This window comes from Coturnix japonica, chromosome 38, assembly GCF_054131305.1.
Source record: "Coturnix japonica strain WE chromosome 38, WE-NBRP24, whole genome shotgun sequence".
Lineage (NCBI taxonomy): Eukaryota > Metazoa > Chordata > Aves > Galliformes > Phasianidae > Coturnix > Coturnix japonica.
In genome coordinates, this window is record NC_140700.1 from 2,582,842 (window position 1) to 2,604,001 (window position 21,160).

The 21,160-nt window shown below is 55.1% G+C and overlaps 1 protein-coding gene across 1 annotated transcript; it reads left to right on the top strand.

The window, feature by feature from the left end:
• Positions 1-1,594: 1,594 nt before the first annotated feature.
• Positions 1,595-20,178, top strand: AHCYL1 (adenosylhomocysteinase like 1). Its single transcript, XM_085527341.1, is given in 19 exon segments — positions 1,595-1,863; positions 9,788-9,899; positions 10,324-10,467; positions 11,103-11,203; positions 11,398-11,500; positions 11,717-11,811; positions 12,599-12,705; positions 12,788-12,904; positions 13,027-13,090; positions 14,385-14,473; positions 14,943-15,013; positions 15,297-15,391; positions 15,477-15,575; positions 16,142-16,210; positions 17,183-17,265; positions 17,394-17,450; positions 17,452-17,491; positions 17,493-17,619; positions 17,729-20,178. Coding segments are annotated over 18 exon segments (1,608 nt in total). The 5' UTR covers positions 1,595-1,755; the 3' UTR covers positions 17,547-17,619; positions 17,729-20,178.
• Positions 20,179-21,160: the final 982 nt, after the last annotated feature.

Genomic DNA, 21,160 nt, shown 5'->3' on the forward strand with positions numbered 1-21,160 from the left:
CCACATCCCCTTCCCAAGGAAGTGGGACCTATATATATCCGTCCGGATCTGGGCCATAGTGATTATGGTCTGTGTGTGTGTGGGGGGGGTGATTGGGGTCAGAGGATGTTCGGGTTGTTCTGTGGGGGGGCTGGGGGCAGCGAGTCCCTGCCCTGATGGAGCTTTAAGCTGGATGATGGCTGTGGGGCAGTGGGGATGGAGGAGAGGCCATGGGGAGGGGGGGAGAAATGAGGGGAGAAGGCACGGGGAGGAGATTTTGGGGGTAAAAATGACAGTTTTGGGAGCCCTAAGGGTGGGTTGGGGGGGAGCAAAAGCTCAGAGCCCATTTTTGGGAGCTTTAATGGGGGGATGGAGCCAATCCATGTTCCTACAGCAGGGAGGGGGATCATCCCTCCTAAAGGAGAGCGCCCATGGGGGGATTTTTACACCTTAAAAGCAGGTGAGGTGCCGAGATGGGGCTGAAAACCCAAAGTCTGAAGTGGGGGGGGGGGGGGGATGGAGCATCAGCACTGGGGTGGCTGTGGATGGGGCACCGTCGGACCACAGCCTTCCCTATGGGGCAGCAGGGACCACAGCCCTCCCTATGGGGCCGCAGACTGCTGACGGGGCAGCGCCGTCCCGGAAAGCACCGCGGGGCCGCGGTTCCCCACTGGGGGTTATAGGGACGGAACGGAGCGATCCCGGCCACCCTGATGGGATGGAGGGTTGTGTCGAGTGAGGACCGGCCCGGGCCCGATCTGCGGTCAGACAGAGCAGTTTTGGTTAAAGGGAAAAGTATGAGCTGCGATGCTGCAACGCTGCTGGCTCTGTGGGTTCATCGCTGTGGGGCTGGAGCGGGGACGAGCAATGAGGGGAGGTACATGTGTGTAACCCTATTGCTGGGTATGGGGGGGGTAAGGGTGGGAAATGGGGATCCCAAGGGGGAAGTGGAGCCATTCAGTGCTGGATGGATGGATGGATGGATGGACAGCAGCACCATCAGCCCTTATCAAGGAGGGACGTGGCCCTTGGGAGCACCATGGGGGGCTGAGCTGAGGGTGCTGACCCCCCCCCCCCGTGCATTACAGCCCATCCCAGCCCGTCCCCACCGTGATGGATGCTTGTTCCTTGGATCTGGCTGCCCCTACAGCTGTGCTTGGGGCTGCCCTGACCCAGCGCAGAGCAGCGAGCTCAGCCCTCCAGAAGGATGGAAGGGAGGTGGGTGGGGGCGAGGATTCTCTGGGTCCCTTCCAACCCAAACCATTCCATGTCTCTGTTTCTCAGTTTATTTATGATTGAATCAGATCATCGTGGGGTTGAGCTTCTTTATTCATTCTTTTATCTGTTTATTTATGTATTATGTTCTCGTCCTCATCCCATTCCATCCCCATCCCATCCCATCCCATCCCATCCCATCCCATCCCATCCCATCCCATCCCATCCCATCCCATCCCATCCCATCCCATCCCATAGTCCTCCCGTGGCGGTCCATTCCCCCCTTCCACCACTAGGTGGCGCCATGGTGCCGCTCCCGTTTCCATCCCGTCTCTTCTATCTCCCCGCCTCGCTCATCCAGCGGCCGCGTGATGACGTCACCACGCACTAACGTCACTCCAGAGCCGCCCCCGGCGCCCCGCGCGGTGCCCGCAGTGTCCGCCGCATCGCGCTGCGAACGGACCGGAACCGACCGGAACCGAACGGAACCGACCGGAACCGAACCGGGGCGGCCCATCCCTCCTCCTCCCCTTGTACCCCTCCGTTCCGCCTCGAGACACGATGTCGGGCCCGGAGCCCAGCGGCGGTGAGGAGGCCAAGCAGGCCAAGGAGGCGGAGGACGCTGAGAAGTTTTCCTTTATGGCCACCGTTACTAAAGCGCCCAAGAAGGTACAACGGGATCGAGAGGGGCTGGAATGGGGCCTATGGGGCTGTATGGGGCTGTATGGATCTGTATGGGGCTGTATGGATCTGTATGGGGCTGTATGGGGCTGTATGGGGCTGTATGGGGCTGTATGGGGCTGTATGGATCTGTATGGGGCTGTATGGATCTGTATGGGGCTGTATGGGGCTGTATGGGGCTGTATGGGGCTGTATGGATCGGTATGGAGCCGTATGGGGCTGAATGGATCTGTATGGAGCCGTATGGATCTGTATGGGGCTGTATGGATCGGTATGGATCCGTATGGGGCTGTATGGATCCGTATGGGGCTATATGGATCTATATGGGGCCGTATGGGGCTGTATGGATCTGTATGGGGCCGTATGGGGCTGTATGGATCTGTATGGGGCCGTATGGGGCCGTATGCTGCCCTATGGATCTGTATGGAGCCTTATGGATCTGTATGGGGCTGTATGGGGCCGTATGGATCTCTATGGGGCCGTATGGGGCTGTATGGATCTATATGGGGCCCTATGGGGCAGTATGGATCTGTATGGGGCCGTATGGGGCTGTATGGATCTATATGGATCTGTATGGGGCTGTATGGATCTGTATGGGGCCGTATGGAGACTTATGGATCTGTATGGAGCCTTATGGATCTGTATGGAGCCGTATGGGGCCCTATGGATCTGTATGGAGCTATATGGGGCCGTTTGGATCTGTATGGGGCCGTATGGATCTGTATGGAGCCTTATGGATCTGTATGGAGCCGTATGGGGCCCTATGGATCTGTATGGGGCCGTATGGGGTCGTATGGATCTGTATAGGGCCGTATGGATCTGTATGGGGCCGTATGGTGCCATGGGGTGAGAGCTGAGTGCTGCCCCACCATGTAGGGCTGCTTTTGGGCTTATAGATGGGCACATCGCTGTGTGCTGGGCTCAGGGTGTCCCAATTGGGCTCAGTGCTTTGCTATGGGTCCCCGTGTGCTCATAGCGGGGACACAGCCCCCATTGGGGACCCCCCTATGGGTGGTTATGGCAGCACTGGGATGTGATGGGAGCGGAGGGTTGGAGGCTGTCGTGCCCAGCTCTGTTTATTCAGGCTTTGGATGTGGCCTGAAGGAAGGAGCGGAGGAATGTGGAGCTGGGAGCTTGCAGGGGGGGTTTGTGTTCTTATTGCTTTTGTATTTAATGAAACTGAGATGGTCACGGAGCTGATGGTAACAGGGTGAGGCTGTGGCTGAGCTGGGAGCAAGCAATGAATCCTGGAGCATCATACCCACGGAATAAGAAATAACCTCAGTGTATCCAGGGGGAATCCTGGTGTTCTCAGAGCTCTGTCTGTGCTCGGGTTGCTTTGGGATCCTTCCTTACCTCACTGTGCTGCTGTGTGCATTGCATTGCGTTGCATTGCATTGCATTGCATTGCACAGCACCAAGAGCAGCCGTCACACTGCAGCGCTGTGATGGTGGAGGTGCCCTGAGCCACGGGAGGCGTTTGATGCTGATAACATCAGCATTGCATTGAGATCCTGGGGAGCTTGCAATGCAACTGAGGTCAAGGAACAAAGCGCTCGGGGCTGCTGCTCTCCTTGCATGGCTGCTTTGTGCAAATAGGGCTCGGTTATGGGGGAAACCTTGGCAGGAGGATGAAAGGAGAAGGATGGAGGATCACCCTGCAATACAGCGCTGAGTGCCCCCAGCTCCGGGCATTTCAGATGCTTTCCAATTGCAATGAAACCATTCAAACGCCTCTTGGTTTTAATGCAAGCCAAAGCTGCTTACGGCTGCTCCGAGCGTGGCCAGCATTGAAGATGGCTGGGAGGTGGAGCTGGAGGACACAGTGTGTGCCCTGATACTGGGATGGAGCTGAGCTGTGTGAGCTGAGCTCCTCAGGGAGCAGCTTTGCCTTGTCCCAGTGCATGGGGTGGGTGTCCCCAGCTTGGAGCCCCCCCTTGAGCACAGGGGGAACACATGGGCTGCATCGGAACCCTTCAGCATCGCTCTCCTGATTTGCTTAAGGTGAAAAAGTGAAACAGCAGGAGGTAAGAGATTAAAAGATTACACGCCATCGGATTGAAGTCAGAGCTGCAGCCGTCAGAGCTGGGGGTTCCCTGCAGCAATGCGGCCGCTGCTGCTCCAGGAGCTGCTGGCGTCGCCTGCAACCTCTTGCAGCTCCTTTGCTGCTCTGCTTCCCGGGGACAAAACAGTGGGAGCCATTGGGCTGCTGGGCAGGGAGAGCTTTGCAGGCAGAGGTGAGCGATGCTGAGCCTTGTGCTTGGGTTGGGGGGTGCTTTGCTTTGGGGATGGAGGAGAACAGAAGGGCAGTGCGTGCTCTCCCAGCTCCCTGGGTGCTGCTTGTGCTGCCTGCACCCACAGACCTGCAGCTGCCCTTGGAGCTGCATTTCCCAGCCTGTTTGCTGCAGCCCTGAGCTCCTTGCTGTGCTGTGTGTGTGTGTGTGCCCTTGAGCTGGGGGGGCTTTGCATGCCTGCTCCCTGTTTGTTACTGCGTTCTTGTATGGAGCATCTCCATGCAGGCACCTTCACGCTCGGGCGCTGTTGGACAAGCAGACGCTCTCGTCCTCTGCAGACAGATCTGCTTATTCATGCAGTGAAGGTGGAATGGGCTCCAGCTCAATGCTCGGTGCTGTGGCCCTGCAGTGCTGTGGGACGTGGATATGGAGCTGGTGGGGGGGGACCCCAAGCAGGCTGTGCTGCAGCTCTTTGCTGCTGAGCAGTGCCTGACCTTGCTGCATTCTGCTTTTGCACGGCCCCTTCCCAGTGCTGGGGTTCAGCCCTGTTGCTTTCTGCCCTCACATCTCTGCTCCTGAGCCCCCCACCCCTCTCTATGTCTCATGGACAGAGCTGCCCTTGCACTGAATCAACCCCCAGAGCCGCTTGTTTTTGCTCTTCCTTTGATTCCATCCCTTAGCTTGGCTGCTCCTGAATCCTTCCTGCCTCTCTTTGCCTGTCCCCCCACTGTGGCCACCTCCTCTGCTGCTTCCCAGCCCAGATGCTGTGTGCTCAGCTGCTCCTTCCTTCCCCAACCATCTGCTCTATTATCATCTCCTACACTTTTCCCTTCTCATACCCATGTGCAGTGCAGTGTATGGGGGCGGTGGGGGTCCCCCTGCTCAGCACAGGGGCTGATTTGGCCTTTGCTGGGAGCAGGGAAGCAGCTCATACAGCTGATGGGGAGCTCTGGGGCTCCTGGCCCTGCTTGCTAACCCTGATGTGGGCATGGGAGGAGCACTGTTTTCCTTAGGCCGTTCCCCAAACACACAGTTAGGGCAGGTCCAGCCTACACCAATACTTTCTTTGGGACCCTGACAGTTTGCCCTGTGCCAGGATCCCACCCCAAAGTGGATCCTGGTCGTGCCATCCCTGCTCAGGAAGCAGCCAGGTAGTGAGCATTGCCCATAAGCAGCTGGTTCAGCCCAGGGCGTTGCAGGTGAGGACCGTGCCCTGCTCCTCGTGCAGTTGCTGAGCACCACATCCAGATTTACACTCATTATCATTGGGAGCTGCTGTTTGCTGAGGGCTTTGCTTCACTTCCTGCTGAGCCCATTGATCCAGGCTGCTTATCTGGGGACTCTGCCTCGTGTTGGCTTGGTGCATCACGGTGACGTTCAAGCACTGCCCATAGGGGACCTTGTGCCAATGCTTTGGCAGCACGGGGCCACCCTTTCTGTTTGACTTTAGGTTGCTTTGAGGGGCTCAGAGGGTCCCCCCCGTCACAGCAGGGCTCCCCATCGCAGCAGGAGGTGTTGGCTGCCTTTGGGAGATCCCCTTGGTTGCTTGAGCTGAACCTTTGAATTCCACTTGGGGATCAATACAGTGGCCTTGGTAACGAGCTTATTACTGCTGCACAATCTGTTTGCTTCAGGTTGGTGACGGCCAGAGAACTTCAATGGCCGGGGACATGATGTTCCAGCTGGTCAAACAGGCTGTGCTGTCATTGGGCTCCTGCTGCCTTTGGAGGTTGGGACGGCTTCTCCTTGGAGGCCCATTGGCAGAGCCTGGGCTGTGAGCGGGGCATGAGGATCCTTCCCTTCTTATCCCTCCTTGATGGAGCTGAATCAACCCTGCTTGCAGGAAGGGCTCAGCTCTGTGTGATGCTGTTCCTTCCAGCCATGACGTTGGGATGGAGCATCTTCCAACCACGAATGGATGTAGGGGGTGAGGTGCTTGGCACAGCAGGGCTGCCCAGGCCCTCTGACTGCACTGTGTGCTCCTCATGCTGTGAGAAGTTGGCTTTCATTTATAAATGGCCGCTAATTACAGTTGATTCCCCATCAGCCGTGACGCACAAACAGGTTTCCGTGGCCTTCATGCTCCAAAGCACCTTAATCCAGCAAGGTAGCTCCAATTAACACCAATTACCTCCCTGCTCATAGGGTGACTTTGTGCCCTCTCCAACCCCATCACTCTGAGCCCACAGAGGCTCCTCCTGGGCTCTGCTTTCCCCGTTTCTATCCCTTATCAGCCCTCCAAGCCTTGCTATCTGCTGGGGGCTGAGCCAGCGAGCGGAACCGATCAGTGTTTGCACTGCAGGAGGTGTCCAGCTGCTTTGGTAGGGTTAATCTGTGCAGCCTGATGGGCGTTCACTGCCCATAGAGATCCTGGCATCACGCTGTGTCCCATAGGGAGCAATGCTGGAAGCCTGGAGTCCAAGGACCAGGCTCCTTATCTGCTGGTACAGAGCTTTGCCACTGCTGCAGGCAGCACACCTTTGACCTGAAGGCGTTTATAAGGCACTCGTTATTCCCAGTTACACTTTAACAGCTGGACGCTTCAAATCACATTGATTTTTATTGAATCCCGTGCTCTGTTTGTTTTATTTTTATTCAGCAGCGGTTTGTGGGGTGGCTGAGACCTCGTGGTGCTTTGCATTGCAGCCTTGTCAACCTTTGGAGTGGAGCCCTGCTGTTCCTTCACCTCTCCCATGCTCTGATAGCCCGTAATTCTCCTCTGTGCTCATGGAAACCTCTTGGTTTTGCTCCTCCTGTGCCAGCAAAGGACAGAGTATGGTGTCAGGGTTCGGCCAGCTTGCTTGGCCGGGACCTCAGTACCCTTTATTTCCTTGTTGGGAGCTGCAGAGCGTTCCAGATTGAGGTTTGGCTTTGATTCCTGCTGCAGCTCCAGCCCTGTGAGCCTTCCTGAGCTGCAGGTAGGGATGGGAGCAGCACAGCTCCATGGTGATGATCCCTCTTTGATCTGCCAAGCTGAACCAAACCATCAGCACAATGTTCATCAATGGATGAACAATGGATTCAATGGAGCGCAATGGAAATGTTCAAAGGGTTGGGGGGCTGTTGTGGCACCCAGGAGAAAGTCCTCGAGCTGTGACTGCTCTGCAGGCCATCAGAAGATGCTGACGTTGCTGTGGCCATGGCTAAAGCTGTGGGTGCTGCTCATGCCAACCCCGTGCCCGTAGCATTATAGGATGGTTTGAGTCAGAAGGGAGCATTAAAAGCCATCGTCCCACATGTGCTCTGGCTTTGGCTGGGGTGTTTCTTTGCTGCTGATCTGAGCTTGGCCACGGCCTCCTGCCAGCTCATACAGTCTCATATCTAGTAGCTCATTTCTGGCTCACCTGGCCAGCAGGAGGAGGTGGGTGGGTGAACCATAGGGCCAGATGCACACCCAAAGCCCTTCTCCAAACCTCCCCTTGCTGCTGGTTTGGGGCCTGTGATGGTGAGAGGTGGGGCTGGGAGCTGCTGGCTGCACCTTACTAACCCCTATGTCCCCATCTGCTTCATTCCTTGGATCCTTCAGGGTCAGAAACACCCCTGGGGCTTTGTAACATGGCAGGGTAGGACCCCAAAAACACTTCATGGCTTCCACCCCAAAACCATGCTCGAGTCCTGAGTCATCTTCACCCCCTGTGTGGGCACTGCTGTCCTTGGGGAGGCTGCAGGAGCTGGCTTTGGTCAGCCCAGCTTGCAAATAGGGCAGAGTGGGGCTGAGGACAGCACTGCCCACCCCGGGGCTGCTGCCAGCAACTGTGGCTGTGCTCCCCAGCAGCATCCCCAGGGCCAACATGGACGGGTGGCTGCAGGAACAGAGCCCAGAAGGAGCCGTTCCCTCTCGGGGGGGCTGTCCCGAGCAAACCTGCTGCTCTGCTCTTCTTTTTGACCTAGAAAAATAAGAAAAGCCTCGTGCTGTGTTGCTTGTAGGGTGTTTTTTTAACCTCTTTTATCCCCTTGGCTGCTGTTGGATGGAGAGACCTCAGCCCTCCGGGTGCCTGTTCCCTTCCTTCCTGCATTGACTGAATGCAGTGGACTCTGTGCTGAAAGGAAATGAATTAGAACAGTTGTCCTTTAGAAACATCCAAACTCAGCAGCACGGCAAGGCAAAGCAGGGCTGGATGCTGAGATGGGAGGCACAGGCTGCCTGACTGTATGGGGATGAATTGGGGTGGGTATGGACACACCATGTTTTGCAAGGGAAGGACATCTCTGCCCATCCAGCTCCATCATCCCAGCCCTGCTCCATGCTTGTCTGCCTTGCTGTCATGCACCCAGTGCTCGGTGCCAGGCAGGCTGGGTTCAGGAGCCTCTTGCTGCGTTGGGTGATAATTTTAGATGGGACAGATTTTGTTAAGCTGCACGGTTCAGATGAGCTCTGGTAAAGCCATGGTGGGGATTACTGTGGTTAATTCAGCTCTGTTTCCTTAGCAGTGATGTTTTCCTTTTCCCTTGGTTCAAACCCAAGCAGCGGGGCTGTGCTGAGCCCTGGGGCTGCTGCTGTGTCCATGAGTGGGGATGGTGGTGGTGAAGCACAGCCCTATTCCTATCACGTCTCCCATTTGCCATCCATAGGGTGCTGTTCTGCCTTAGGCTGCCATGCACTGGGTACATTGAGCATCATTCCCAGTCCTTCACTCAGCTCCGGGCTCTGTGGGTTCCTCCTGTCTGGGCTGGATGGCTCGGTTAAATAGCTTCATTCTTCTCCTTTCAAAGCCTGTTTGCCACATCAGAGCTTTTAGGATTGCAATGGCATGGGAAGCCCCTCCTGGAGGCCTCTATGCTGATCTCTATGGGGCTCCTGTGCCCATGGGGATGCTGTTAATGCTGCTCCCTGCAGTGAGGTGTCGTCCTTATTAAAGTGCCAACATTAAATCCTGCAGTGACCATCAGAGGGGAAGAAACCACATTGGGGCTGTTTGTCAGCAGGGTGGGGGTCCCCTGCCTGGCATTGTGCCGGGGGGACCCTGGGGCTCTTTTCCCCATTGCTTTGAATGCAGCTCTTGCAGGAGCAATAAGGCTGAGCTGACGCACTTTGGGGCTGTTTTAGCCCTTCTTTGGGGTCTATAGGAGCCCTGAGTTGCCTCTGGCTGAACCAGGAGGGAGGGAGAGCTGTGTGAGGGCATCTCTTCCAATGGAAACATCTGTAACACGCAGGAGATTGAAAGCCAGCGCAATGTCAACTGGGTTTTGTTGAGATGTTCTCTGGCTGGTTTCCTCCCCCCCAGCTCTTAGTGTGGGTTTTGGAAGGACCTGCCTTGTTTTTAACCTGGGGAAGGAGAGATAGGAGCGCTGGGACCAGTCAGTGCTGTGTTTTTGGTCTGAAACCAGCCAAATTGGGGAGGGAGGGGCTGATGGAGCTGCAGCTCTATGCTGAGCTGCATGGAGACCTCAGCCATACGGGGCATGGCCAGGGGGCTGCACAGTGCCCTGCAGCAGTGGAGATGGGCCAGAGGGGATGTTCTTTGTTTAACCTTTGGTGTTAGGTGTCAAATCTGCTCCAAGCTCCTGGTGGCAGAGATAAGGAGGGAGAAAAAGAGGTTTTGATTTGGGCATCTGTAGCTATAGAGCCGTTCCTTGGTATGTTTGAATGGAGCCCTGAGCCCACGTAGCCACAAAGGAAGGACTTGCCTTAAGGAGCAGCAGCTCATGTAGATCTTCTCTTCCTTTGCATCTCTCAGCAAATCCAGTTTGCAGATGACATGCAGGAGTTCACCAAGTTCCCAACCAAGACCGGCCGCCGCTCCCTGTCCCGTTCCATCTCACAGTCTTCCACCGACAGCTACAGCTCTGGTAGGTGCTGTGCAGCCGTCCACAGGGCTGATGGCAATGCCATTGTGAGTGAGACCTTGGTCTTGGGATGCTCTGATGTGTAAGGGGCAGCTCTGGGGTTTGGGAGGTTTGTATTCAGCCTTGTTTGCAGCCCCAAGGAGGCTGTGGATGCCCCATCCCTGCAGGCATTCAGGCTGGATGTGGCTCTGGGCAGCTTGACCTGCTCATTGGTGACCCTGCACACAGCAGGGGGTTGGAACCGGATGAGCACTGTGGGCCTTTTCAATCCAGGCCATTCTGTGATCACTCAACACTGGAGTGAGGATACAGAATCCGTTATGGGCTTTCCTCTTGAGATTTGTAGTGTGCATGAAAGCCAGGAAGCAGAACAGGGGGCAGAGAGCAGCAGGGCAGGGGGTAACACATATCCCTCTTCTGGCTTTAGCTGCCTCCTACACAGACAGCTCTGATGATGAAGTGTCTCCCCGCGAGAAGCAGCAAACCAACTCCAAAGGCAGCAGCAACTTCTGCGTGAAGAACATCAAGCAGGCAGAGTTTGGACGCCGGGAGATCGAGATCGCTGAGCAAGGTAAAGGACTCCCTTCCCCCTTCTCTTCCCTCCATGGATCAGCACAGCACGTGGGGAAGGGTTAAATGCATCAGCAGGTATGAGCAATACATTGCATGTTTCTGAATGGCAGCAGGGCTCTGTGTGATCTCAGGGCTTTGGATGGGAAGCCTCAGTGGTTGAGGATCTTGCAGCTCTATGAGACACTAAAACTGATCAGCTCCTTCCCATGGGGCTTGTGTTTGGGTAACTTTGCTTCCAGGCTCCTTTTAGACGCAAGCTACCAAAGCCATAGAAGGGTACAGACGCATTTAGAGCAGCTCTTATGAGGTATGGCAGCACCGTTTCCATCTTTAGGTGTTTCTTATTGATGTGATTGTGGCTGCAGAGCCCTTAGTGGGGGCACCCCCTTGGTCTGTGCCTGGGGGATGCTGTGTCGCTTTACCAAGTGACAGATGATGCTGATGTCCTGATTCCAATTTGAATAGAGCCATCAGGGCAGAGGCAGGAAGGTTTCCCCCTGTCTTTATGATGGCTATAGCAAGAGAGATAGGGCTGGCTGTGTGCTGTGAGACCCTTGAGAACGGAGCAGGTCTGACAGAGAGGGGTCCCCCCATATTTAAGCCATCATTAAAACCCCTGTGTTCCTTTTGCAGACATGTCTGCTCTGATTTCACTCAGGAAGCGAGCTCAAGGGGAGAAACCTTTGGCTGGAGCTAAAATCGTAGGCTGTACACACATTACAGCACAGACTGCGGTGAGTGGCTGCTTATTTGGGCATCCAGGGTGGGAAAAACCAGCATTTCCCCAGTGGGGAATTGCTGGAGACCCCTCCCCATTCATGGAAACCCTCTCACAGAGGTTCTGCTGCCTGCATTTTCCCTGGGCAGCGTTTGCTGGAGTCACTCCATCCCTGGCTGCACCCACCCTGCTCACCCCTCTGTCCCATAGGTGCTGATTGAGACACTATGTGCTCTGGGAGCGCAGTGCCGCTGGTCTGCATGCAACATCTACTCTACCCAGAACGAGGTGGCAGCTGCCTTGGCAGAAGCAGGTGAGTGCTGCTGAGCTGTGGGGCTGCATCCCTTCCAATCCTCCTCCCAGCTCTGCAGCCTTGATCCAAGAAAGGGTGGGAGCGAATATAGGGATGGATATAGGTTTGATCCTGGGGTTTTGATCCCTGCCTGGTTCTCCATGTCTTGTGGTTTCCCCAAGCAGAAAGTTCTGCCCAACTCAGCGGGTGCCAAGGATGCTCCTCTTCTCCTTCTAGGTGTTGCCGTATTTGCCTGGAAGGGAGAGTCAGAGGATGACTTCTGGTGGTGCATTGACCGCTGTGTTAACGTAGATGGCTGGCAGGCTAACATGGTAACGAGCCTTCTTCCAGCCCTTCCTCTTCCTCTATGGAGCCATCGCTGGGGGCTCTTTACCCTTCCCTCCCTGGGGTTGTTCCTAGGAGCCTGCTGGGGTGCATGGGCACCTGCTGGTGTTGTTAAAGGTCTTTGAGTCCATGTCAGAGTGGGAGTCATGGAGAATGGCAGCCGGAGCTGGGCTGGGGGCCACCGTGAAGGTTGTGGGAGCTGCAGTGCCCTGAGCTGTACATGGCATGGGAGCATCTCCTGCTGGAGCCTGTCAGTGAGGCAGGGAACCACGAGAGCTCTCTCCCTGTGGGAGCTGCCCTGAGTGCTCCTCTCTGACACAGCCCCATCTGCAGGGATTTCTGAGGGCTCTGTTCCCTTGCTGAAGGCAGATGATGCCTCTCATTGCTTTAGCTTGGGGTCTGTGATCATGGATGATGTGGGAGCGTGTGGCAGCTCCTGCAGCCTTCCCTCAGCTGTTTACATATAGGCCATGAATGCTGTAGCTTCCTTCTGACCTTGGCTGTTCAGTTAGTGCTGCCTGTGGCTTTGATTCCAGGCTGCAAAGCAGTAACAGGGACAGAAAACCCCATTAGGATCCATTGGCTCCACGCAGGGTACGAAACCCCCCTTTCAAAGGGGCCCTGAAGCCAGGAGGACCCAGGAGTCCTGGCCCATAGGCAGCTCTCAGCAGTGCCTGCGGATGCTCTCATGTCTCTGTACCCACCCCAATCCCTGTGAGTGCTTTTCTTGGTGGCAACCTTGACCGCCCCATTCTCTTCTTTGCTGTTCTTTAGATCCTGGATGATGGTGGGGATCTGACCCATTGGGTTTATAAGAAGTACCCCAACATATTCAAGAAGATCCGAGGGATTGTGGAGGAGAGTGTGACCGGTGTGCACAGGTAGGGCCTATGGGAAGGCTGAGCTGAGGGTCTCCCATTGCTTTACTGCTGTCTGCTCTGACCTGTCTCTATCCTCTTCCAGGCTGTACCAGCTCTCCAAAGCTGGGAAGCTGTGTGTGCCGGCCATGAATGTGAATGACTCCGTGACCAAACAGAAATTTGACAACCTGTATTGCTGCCGGGAGTCCATCCTGGATGGGTGAGTGCAGCCCTTGTCCCCATTACCCCAGGGCTGCTTTTGCCCTGGCTGTGTGTTTGCAGGACCTGATTTTGGGGCCCCTCGCTGACCGGTCTCAACGCAGATCTCTCTCTGTCCTCCAGCCTGAAGAGGACCACAGATGTGATGTTTGGAGGGAAGCAGGTGGTGGTTTGTGGCTATGGGGAGGTGAGTTTCATCAGCCTCCCCCCAGCCATCCTGTCCCCGAGCTCAGTGTCCTGCCCCTTTCCCTGCTCACTTACGACTGATAGAGGAAATCAGATCTGGTGAGCTGTTAGGAGAGACATCTCGCTATCGAGCCTGCTGGGAGGGTGGAGAGCAAGCATCACGTTTCCCAGTTTGCCTGCAGATCAGCTGAGCTGCAAATACAACAGTTGCTAGGAACGCTGGCCTGGATGAGAACTACCCATGGGTGCTCCCATCTGCTGTGCCTGGCTCCAGTTCAGCACACAGCCCGGCTGTCGCTGAGCCTGTGGCAGAGGAGGAGAAGGGCAGCTGCCTCTTGCTGGTGGATAATGTGCTGGCAGGGGGAGATTGTACCACGAGCTTGTAAATGATTCTGCCCTGGAAGAGCGCAGAGCTGGGAGCTGACACCATCCCTCCATCTGTGCGCTGTCTGTGTGGGTGTTTGTCTTCCCGTGCAGTAGCTGCAAATGCTCTTCCCAGCAGGAACACGCTTCCTCATTTATTTAGACACCGACGGAGCTCAGCTCTGCTGTCCCAGGAGCTGTGCTGGCTCTGTCCCAGGCTCTCAGTGGTGCTGTGTCTCTCCAGCCATCAGTTGTGCTGAGAGTTGTTGTCTCAGGGGCCTGTCCTGACACTTATTGCAGTTCTACAGACTCAGGGAGCCCTTCCACCCTCACTGCTTCACCCTTTGGATGCGGGTTTATGTCCCACTTTGGCCTTCATGACCATTTGCAGTAAGTGTGGTTGGAGCTGGGTGATAAGTGATGTCTCTGGTGGTGTTTCTTACCTGCTGCCCCCAAAACGGGGCTGAGCACAGGCACATGGAGACTATCAGGTGATAGCGTGGGTAAATGGCACCAAGAAAAGGGCTTTGCTGCCGAGCTTCTGTATCATTTTGTAGTGGAGAGAGAGGACTTTGTGTCATAGGAGCTGTTAGAGGAGTTCTGCTTCTCCGTGCTGATGCATGAGGTGGAGGATCTGCCCCCCCATCAGTGCAGGACAGCTCTGAATGTCAAGGAAACCCCGTGGTTTAAAGGCAGCAGGGGGAAATACAGGCTTATGCAAGCTGTGCTGTGTGTGAGGTGGTTTGGAAGCTCCTGCTGGCTGGTGCTGCTCTGGAGCTCGGCTCCTTGTGCTTCTGCCTCACTCAGCTGCTCCTGGCCTCGGGCTGGGGCTTGCAGGGCTCAGCTGGAGCAATGCTGGGTGTTCTGGGGAAGGGACTGCAGCACTCAGTGCACCCTGTGTTTGTCTTCATGTCGGTGCTTTGCCTTGGCAGGTCGGCAAGGGATGCTGTGCAGCTCTGAAAGCCCTGGGAGCCATCGTCTACGTCACGGAGATCGACCCCATCTGTGCTCTTCAAGCCTGGTGAGATGTTGAGCTGTTCTGTGTTGCTTGGGAGCATCTTTCCCTCTGCTCTCCAGCCTCCTGCAAACCATGAGAGGCTGAAACAGAGCTGGGAGGATCTGCGGCTCAGCTCAGAGAGTTTACATCTCACTGGGGTGTAATGGGGAAGGACCAGGGTAGTTTCAGGGCTTGTTCAGTGCTGGGATACCAGGCAATAAGCTGCTGCAACCAGCTGGCTTGGGAGACTGCTGTAAGCAGCCCTGTAGGGCTGGCAGAGCGCTCTGTACATCCCCAGCTCCCACAGCATTGTGAGAGCAGGTTTCATGCCAGATCCTTTGCACAGCCCTTCCATTTACATCTGGCATCTCTGGGGGTGTGGAGTGATTCAGAGCTGCAGCAGCAATGTAGGACCGAGATCCCTTCTGGCCTAAGGCAGAGAGGGACCAGGTTTCTCCTCCTTATTGTGCTCCCTGTCCCCCTTTCTTGCCAGCATGGATGGATTTCGGGTGGTGAAGCTGAGCGAAGTCATCCGTCAGGTCGATGTCGTCATTACCTGCACAGGTAGGGATGGGGGGGGGTGGGTTCCCCATTGGTGTCTCTGTAGCCATTGGGGTGGGTAGTTTGCTGCAGTTCCTCATTTTACAGTGGCAATAGCTGCTCCCTTTGGAGAGCTTTTCCTCTTAAGAGTTTGACCACAGTCTTCCTCAGCCCCTAGGAAGGGGGGGATCAAAGCCAGGAGAACCATCTTACCCCCAGCTGGGTTTCCCTCACCCAATTGTAGGGAAGGAGGAATATGAGGGTTTATATTCCCACTGCTTTGGGTTCATCTCTGCTTTGCCTGCAGGAAACAAGAACGTGGTGACCAGAGAACACCTGGATCGGATGAAGAACAGCTGCATCGTGTGCAACATGGGCCACTCCAACACAGAAATCGATGTGGTGAGTCTCCCTGCAGCCCCTGCCCTACCCCCTATGGTCATGAACCACCCCATTGGTGACTCCATCCTCTCCATCCTTCCTGCAGACCAGCCTCCGGACCCCAGAGCTGACCTGGGAGAGGGTCCGTTCCCAAGTGGACCACATCATCTGGCCGGATGGGAAGCGGGTGGTGCTGCTGGCCGAGGTGTGCTGGGAGCTGTGCATCCACCAGGAAACCCCTGAGGGGCAGAATTGGAAAGGGAGGTTGAAGCAGGTGGAAAGGTGCTGCCACGCTTTGTACCTGGGAGAGCTCAGGAAAGGAAAGGGTCCCTTGATGTCTTTTTGTTATCGTGATCCTTTTTCTTGGGGCAGAGGAGGTGTCACACACCACATACAGCCACACAGCTGCCATCTGGTTTGTTCTTTCCAGCCCTGTCAGCCAAACACCTTCTGAATCTGACTTGTACAGAGTTTCCCACCCAACAAACTGAGCTTGGGTGTCTCCTCTTCCCACTGGAGCTCTGCTGGCAGTAGGAGAAACTCCCAGTTCCTACCAGCCACAGAATCTCCATTGCCCAAAGCTGAGGGCTGGGCTGGAAACTGAGGCAGAGTTTGGACCCTCTGGTCCCTTGGGTGGCTCTTGAATCACAGCCCTGTGCTTGTCCCCTGCCCCTGTTTAGATGGATAGAGTTGAGTTCTGGCTCCAGATCTGATTTGTTCAGTCTCCAAGGCACACTCAGCTCTCAGCACCCCTCTCCCGCTGTCTCTTAGGGCCGACTTCTCAACCTGAGCTGCTCCACGGTTCCCACTTTCGTCCTCTCTATCACAGCCACCACTCAGGTCCGTACCCTGGGGAGGGGGGGGTTGGGTGCCGCGGGGTCTTGCACAAGCTTTGGGGTGGGGTTGTTTTGGAAGGAGCAGTTGGATGCTTGGGATCGTTGGCGCTGGATGGAGCCGCCACCTCTTGGCTGGGATGTGGTTAACGATGGCGTGAAGTTGGGGGATAGCTTTTAAACGAGCCTGGCTTTGTCCTGCAAGTCCCTGCTGTGCAGTAAGGAACCAGAGAGCTTCCAGAGCATGGGTTTAAGCTCACTTCAAAGCGAGGATCTCAAAGCTTCTGATTTCTAAGTGGCAACAACAACAACAGGAGTGAGTTTATGGGATCTGGGAGTCAGTGGTTAAACTGCTTTCGAGCACCAGCACAGCCCCAGCTGGGCGGACACGGCTGCGTCTGTCTGTGTCTGTCTGTGTCCTGCTCTGTTTGCTCCGGCTCCACCTATTCAAAGAAAAAAGATGATTAAATCTGGCTGAGCTGGGTGATGTGTGCTCAGCATTGGAACAAGTGGGAGAGAACTGCTGGGCTGAGCCTCTGTGAAGGAGGGGAGGGCACTCATGTTGGATTCCAGGGGGGAGGATGTTTTCATACTGATAGGGATGGGAGCTGTGCTTTAGACCTGGCTCTCAGCTGAGCTGGCACTGGGGGGAGATGCAGTTTGATTTGAGGCTGTGGTTTATGGAGAGCTCCAGCAGCTTCACAGTCTGGGGGGGTGGGAATCAGAGCTGCCCCCTTTTCCTTCACCCTTATGCTGTGGGTGTGTTGAGCCCCAGTGCTGCCACCAGAGCAGGCAGCATCTCATCCCTAAGCCCTTCAGTGCTCCCCGGTGCCTCCTGGGAGGTGGAGGAGGATGGCAGTGCATCCATGGGGACACTGTGGAAGTGCTCAGCCCTCCCTCAGGCTTCCAAATCCTCCCCTCCATCTGTGTGGCTTTGTGCTCTATGTGGTTGTCCCTGACCCCGCTGTGATATCTGCAGGCTCTGGCTCTGATTGAGCTGTACAACGCTCCCGAGGGCCGGTACAAACAGGACGTGTATCTGCTGCCCAAGAAGATGGGTGAGTTGAAGGAGCTGCTTCCTGCACTGCTTTGATGTGGGGCAGAGGTTTGTTTGGGGAGGAAGACCCTAAAACACATGCAGGTCTATCCCTTTATATCCTGCAGTGTGGTGGGTGCCCCTTACCCTGCAGGTTTGCACCCACCTTTTGGGGCACAGGGCTCCATTGGGTGCATAGTGCCCGGGCAGCCTCTCATGCTGCTGTGTGATGAGTCCCCTTCCCTGTGCTGTTACCCAGATGAGTACGTTGCCAGCTTGCACCTGCCTTCCTTCGATGCCCACCTGACAGAACTGACAGACGATCAGGCGAAATACCTGGGACTCAACAAAAACGGGCCTTTCAAACCCAACTACTACAGGTCAGTGCCTCTGCTGGGAGCTCTGTGATCCTATTGTAAGTACAAACTGCACCCTCAGCCCTCAATATCCCATATCAATATCCTCAATATCCCACCCCTTCTCTTCCAGATACTGACGGACCATCCCTATGAAGGACCAGACCACCCCAGGCAACATTAGGGCGATGACTTTTTAAAGATCATTTCATTCCGGTTCGCTTTTCGTTTTTTCTTTTAACCAACAAGGAAACCTTCTTTTTACATTGACCAGCGTGATTTTACAGGCCACTTTTCCTTTTCCTTCTCATTTTCACCCTCCTATTGTGGTCTCATCTCTGTGGTCTCACAGCCTGAGATCCTCTCCCTGCTTCAATGTGGCTGAGGCCGCTGGTGGCTCCCAGCCTTGTTCCCCCTCCTGCTGTATGAAGGGCAATCTGTTTTTTAACCTACCTGCAGATCCAGAGATGCTCTTCTACCTTTACCCGAACGTTTTCTTTTCTTTGTGTGGATTATCTGCAACTTCTAAATTGCCTTAAAGAGCCCAGTTTTAGCTGCTAGTTCAATGCTCCTCGCTCTGCTCGGGAGCAGAGTGGCACCTGCTGGCCACCTCGTGAATAGGAGACTGTCCCACCTGGCTGGGGTCCCCTGTGTGATGGCTGGGGTCCCCTATTTAATGGCTGGAGTCCCCTATTTGATGGCTGGAGTCTCCTATTTGATGGCTGGGGTCCCCTATTTAATGGCTGGGGTCCCCTATTTGATGGTTGGGGTTCCCTATTTGATGGCTGGGGTCCCCTATTTAATGGCTGTGGTCCCCTATTTAATGGCGGGGGGCCCCTATTTGATGGCTGTGGTCCCCTATTTAATGGCTGGGGTCCTCTATTTGATGGCTGGGGTTTCCTATTTAATGGCTGGGGTCCCCTATTTGATGGCTGGGGTTCCCCTTTTAATGGCTGGGGTCCCCTATTTAATGGCTGGGGTCCCCTTTTAATGGCTGGGGTCCCCTATTTGATGGCAGGGGTCCCCTATTTAATGGCTGGGGTCCCCTATTTGATGGCTGGGGTCCCCTATTTGATGGCTGGGGTCCCCTTTTAATGGCTGGGGTCCCCTATTTAATGGCTGGAGTCTGCTATTTAATGGCTGTGGTCCCCTTTTAATGGCTGGGGTCCCCTGTTTAATGGCTGGAGTCTCCTATTTGATGGCTTGGGTCCCCTATTTGATGGCTGGGGTCCCCTATTTGATGGCTGGGGTCCCCTATTTAATGGCTGGGGTCCCCTATTTGATGGCTGGGGTCCCCTATTTGATGGCTGGGGTTCCCTATTTAATGGCTGGGGTCCCCTATTTGATGGCTGGGGTCTCCTATTTGATGGCTGGGGTCCCCTATTTGATGGCTGGGGTCTCCTATTTGATGGCTGGGGTCCCCTATTTAATGGCTGGGGTCCCCTATTTGATGGCTGGGGTCCCCTATTTGATGGCTGGGGTCCCCTATTTAATGGCTGTGGTCCCCTTTTTAATGGCCGGGGTCCCCTATTTGATGGCCGGGGTCCCCAATTTAATGGCTGGGGTCCCCTATTTAATGGCTGGCGTCCCCTATTTGATGGCCGGGGTCCCCTATTTGATGGCCGGGGTCCCCAATTTGATGGCTGGGGTCCCCTGTTTAATGGCTGGGTCCCCTATTTGATGGCTGGGTCCCCTATTTGATGGCTGGGGTTCCCTATTTAATGGCTGGGGTCCCCTATTTGATGGCTGGGGTCCCCTATTCGATGGCTGGGGTCCCCTATTTAATGGCTGGGGTCCCCTATTTGATGGCTGGGGTCCCCTGTTTAATGGCTGGGGTCCCCTATTTGATGGCTGGGGTCCCCTATTTAATGGCTGGGGTCCCCTATTTGATGGCTGGGGTCCCCTGTTTAATGGCTGGGGTCCCCTATGTGATGGCTGGGGTCCCCTATTTGAAGGCTGGGGTCCCCTATTTAATGGCTGGGGTCCCCTATTCAATGGCTGGGGTTCCCTATTTGATGGCTGGGGTCCCCTTTTAATAGCTGGGGTTCCCTATTTGATGGCTGGGGTTCCCTATTTGATGGCTGGGGTCCCCTATTTCATGGCTGGAGTCTCCTATTTGATGGCTGGGGTCCCCTATTTAATGGCTGTGGTCCCCTATTTAATGGCGGGGGGCCCCTATTTGATGGCTGGGGTCCCCTATTTAATGGCTGTGGTCCCCTATTTGATGGCTGGGGTCCCCTATTTGATGGCTGTGGTCCCCTTTTTAATGGCTGGGGTCCCCTATTTGATGGCTGGGGTCCCCTATTTGATGGCTGGGGTCCCCTATTTGATGGCTGGGGTCCCCTATTTGATGGCTGGGGTCCCCTATTTAATGGCTGGCCGGCTGTGGGGAGCTCACTGTTTCAGGGTGCTAATCTGAATTCAGATGGGGGTCACTTAACCCAACGTCATCCTCATCTCTCTCTTAGGTTATTTCTTCTTTTTTTGTGTCTGTGTTTGTTGGTTTTTGGGTTGTTTTGTTTGTTGTTTTTTTTAGCCAAACTGCACCTTAATTTGAGTTGAAAACTGCTCTTTTGACCTGTTTCTTTGTGTTCCTCTTTATGTTGACGTTGAAGGAGTGATGTGTCCAGCTGTGGAGTTCAGGCTCCGTCCCAGCAGGACACGGCGGGTGCTGTTATAGACTGTCTGCTTTTATTTCTGAAGGGCATTTCACTTCCATTCCAAGGCTGATGCACAGACTGAGCCTTCCCCACACCCCATTGAGCCCTCTGCACCCTGGGCTCCCCTTGCTGCCCATTCCCCGAGCTGAGCTTCCTCAGCAGCATCCCTCAGCATTCCAAGCCACTCTCATCTCCTCCTCCTTCCCTTTCCCATCCTGGTGACCAATGTTTCTCTTCACCTCCATCTCTTGCAGCTTATTGTTGGGGGAAATCCCTTGCAACCAACCCAGTGAGGTTCCTCCTGGCTTTTTTTCCCCCCTTTCTCCCAATGCCTCTTTCTTCCCTTAGCAAAGGCAGGGAGGGATTCGCTTCTTCCCCCACTGCCTGTTACAGAGCTGACATGGGACCCCCACCCAGAGAGCTGCAACCAGGGATGGGGGCTGCTCCCATGGCTCTGTATGTGGCTGCGATGCTGCTTGTCCCTCAATGGGGGGGATGATATGAGGATGGATGGGGCAGCTTTGCCCACCTTCCTGTGCCCTCTGCTCTGTCTCTTATGGGGCTGTGTCCCCCCAGCCCTCATAGGCTGTGGGCAGGGGGTCTTTCTAACCCCAAGCTGGGGGCTGCAGCTCCATCTAAGCCATGTATTGTGGGGGGGGGGAGGCAATGTCAGGCTGGGAGGGAGAGAGAGAGAGAAAGAGAGAGAGGTTTATTTTGTATATGACTGATTTTTAACGAATGCAATATGATTAATCCTTGCAGACGAGCAATAAATCATTAAAAGTCTAATGAAAAAAAACCAAAAAAACAAAAAAAAACGAGTAGGAGCATAAAACGACCAACACGGCAGGTTGGTGGGTGAGTGCTTACAGCCTATGGGGGCACATGGGGGGGGTGGGGGTCCT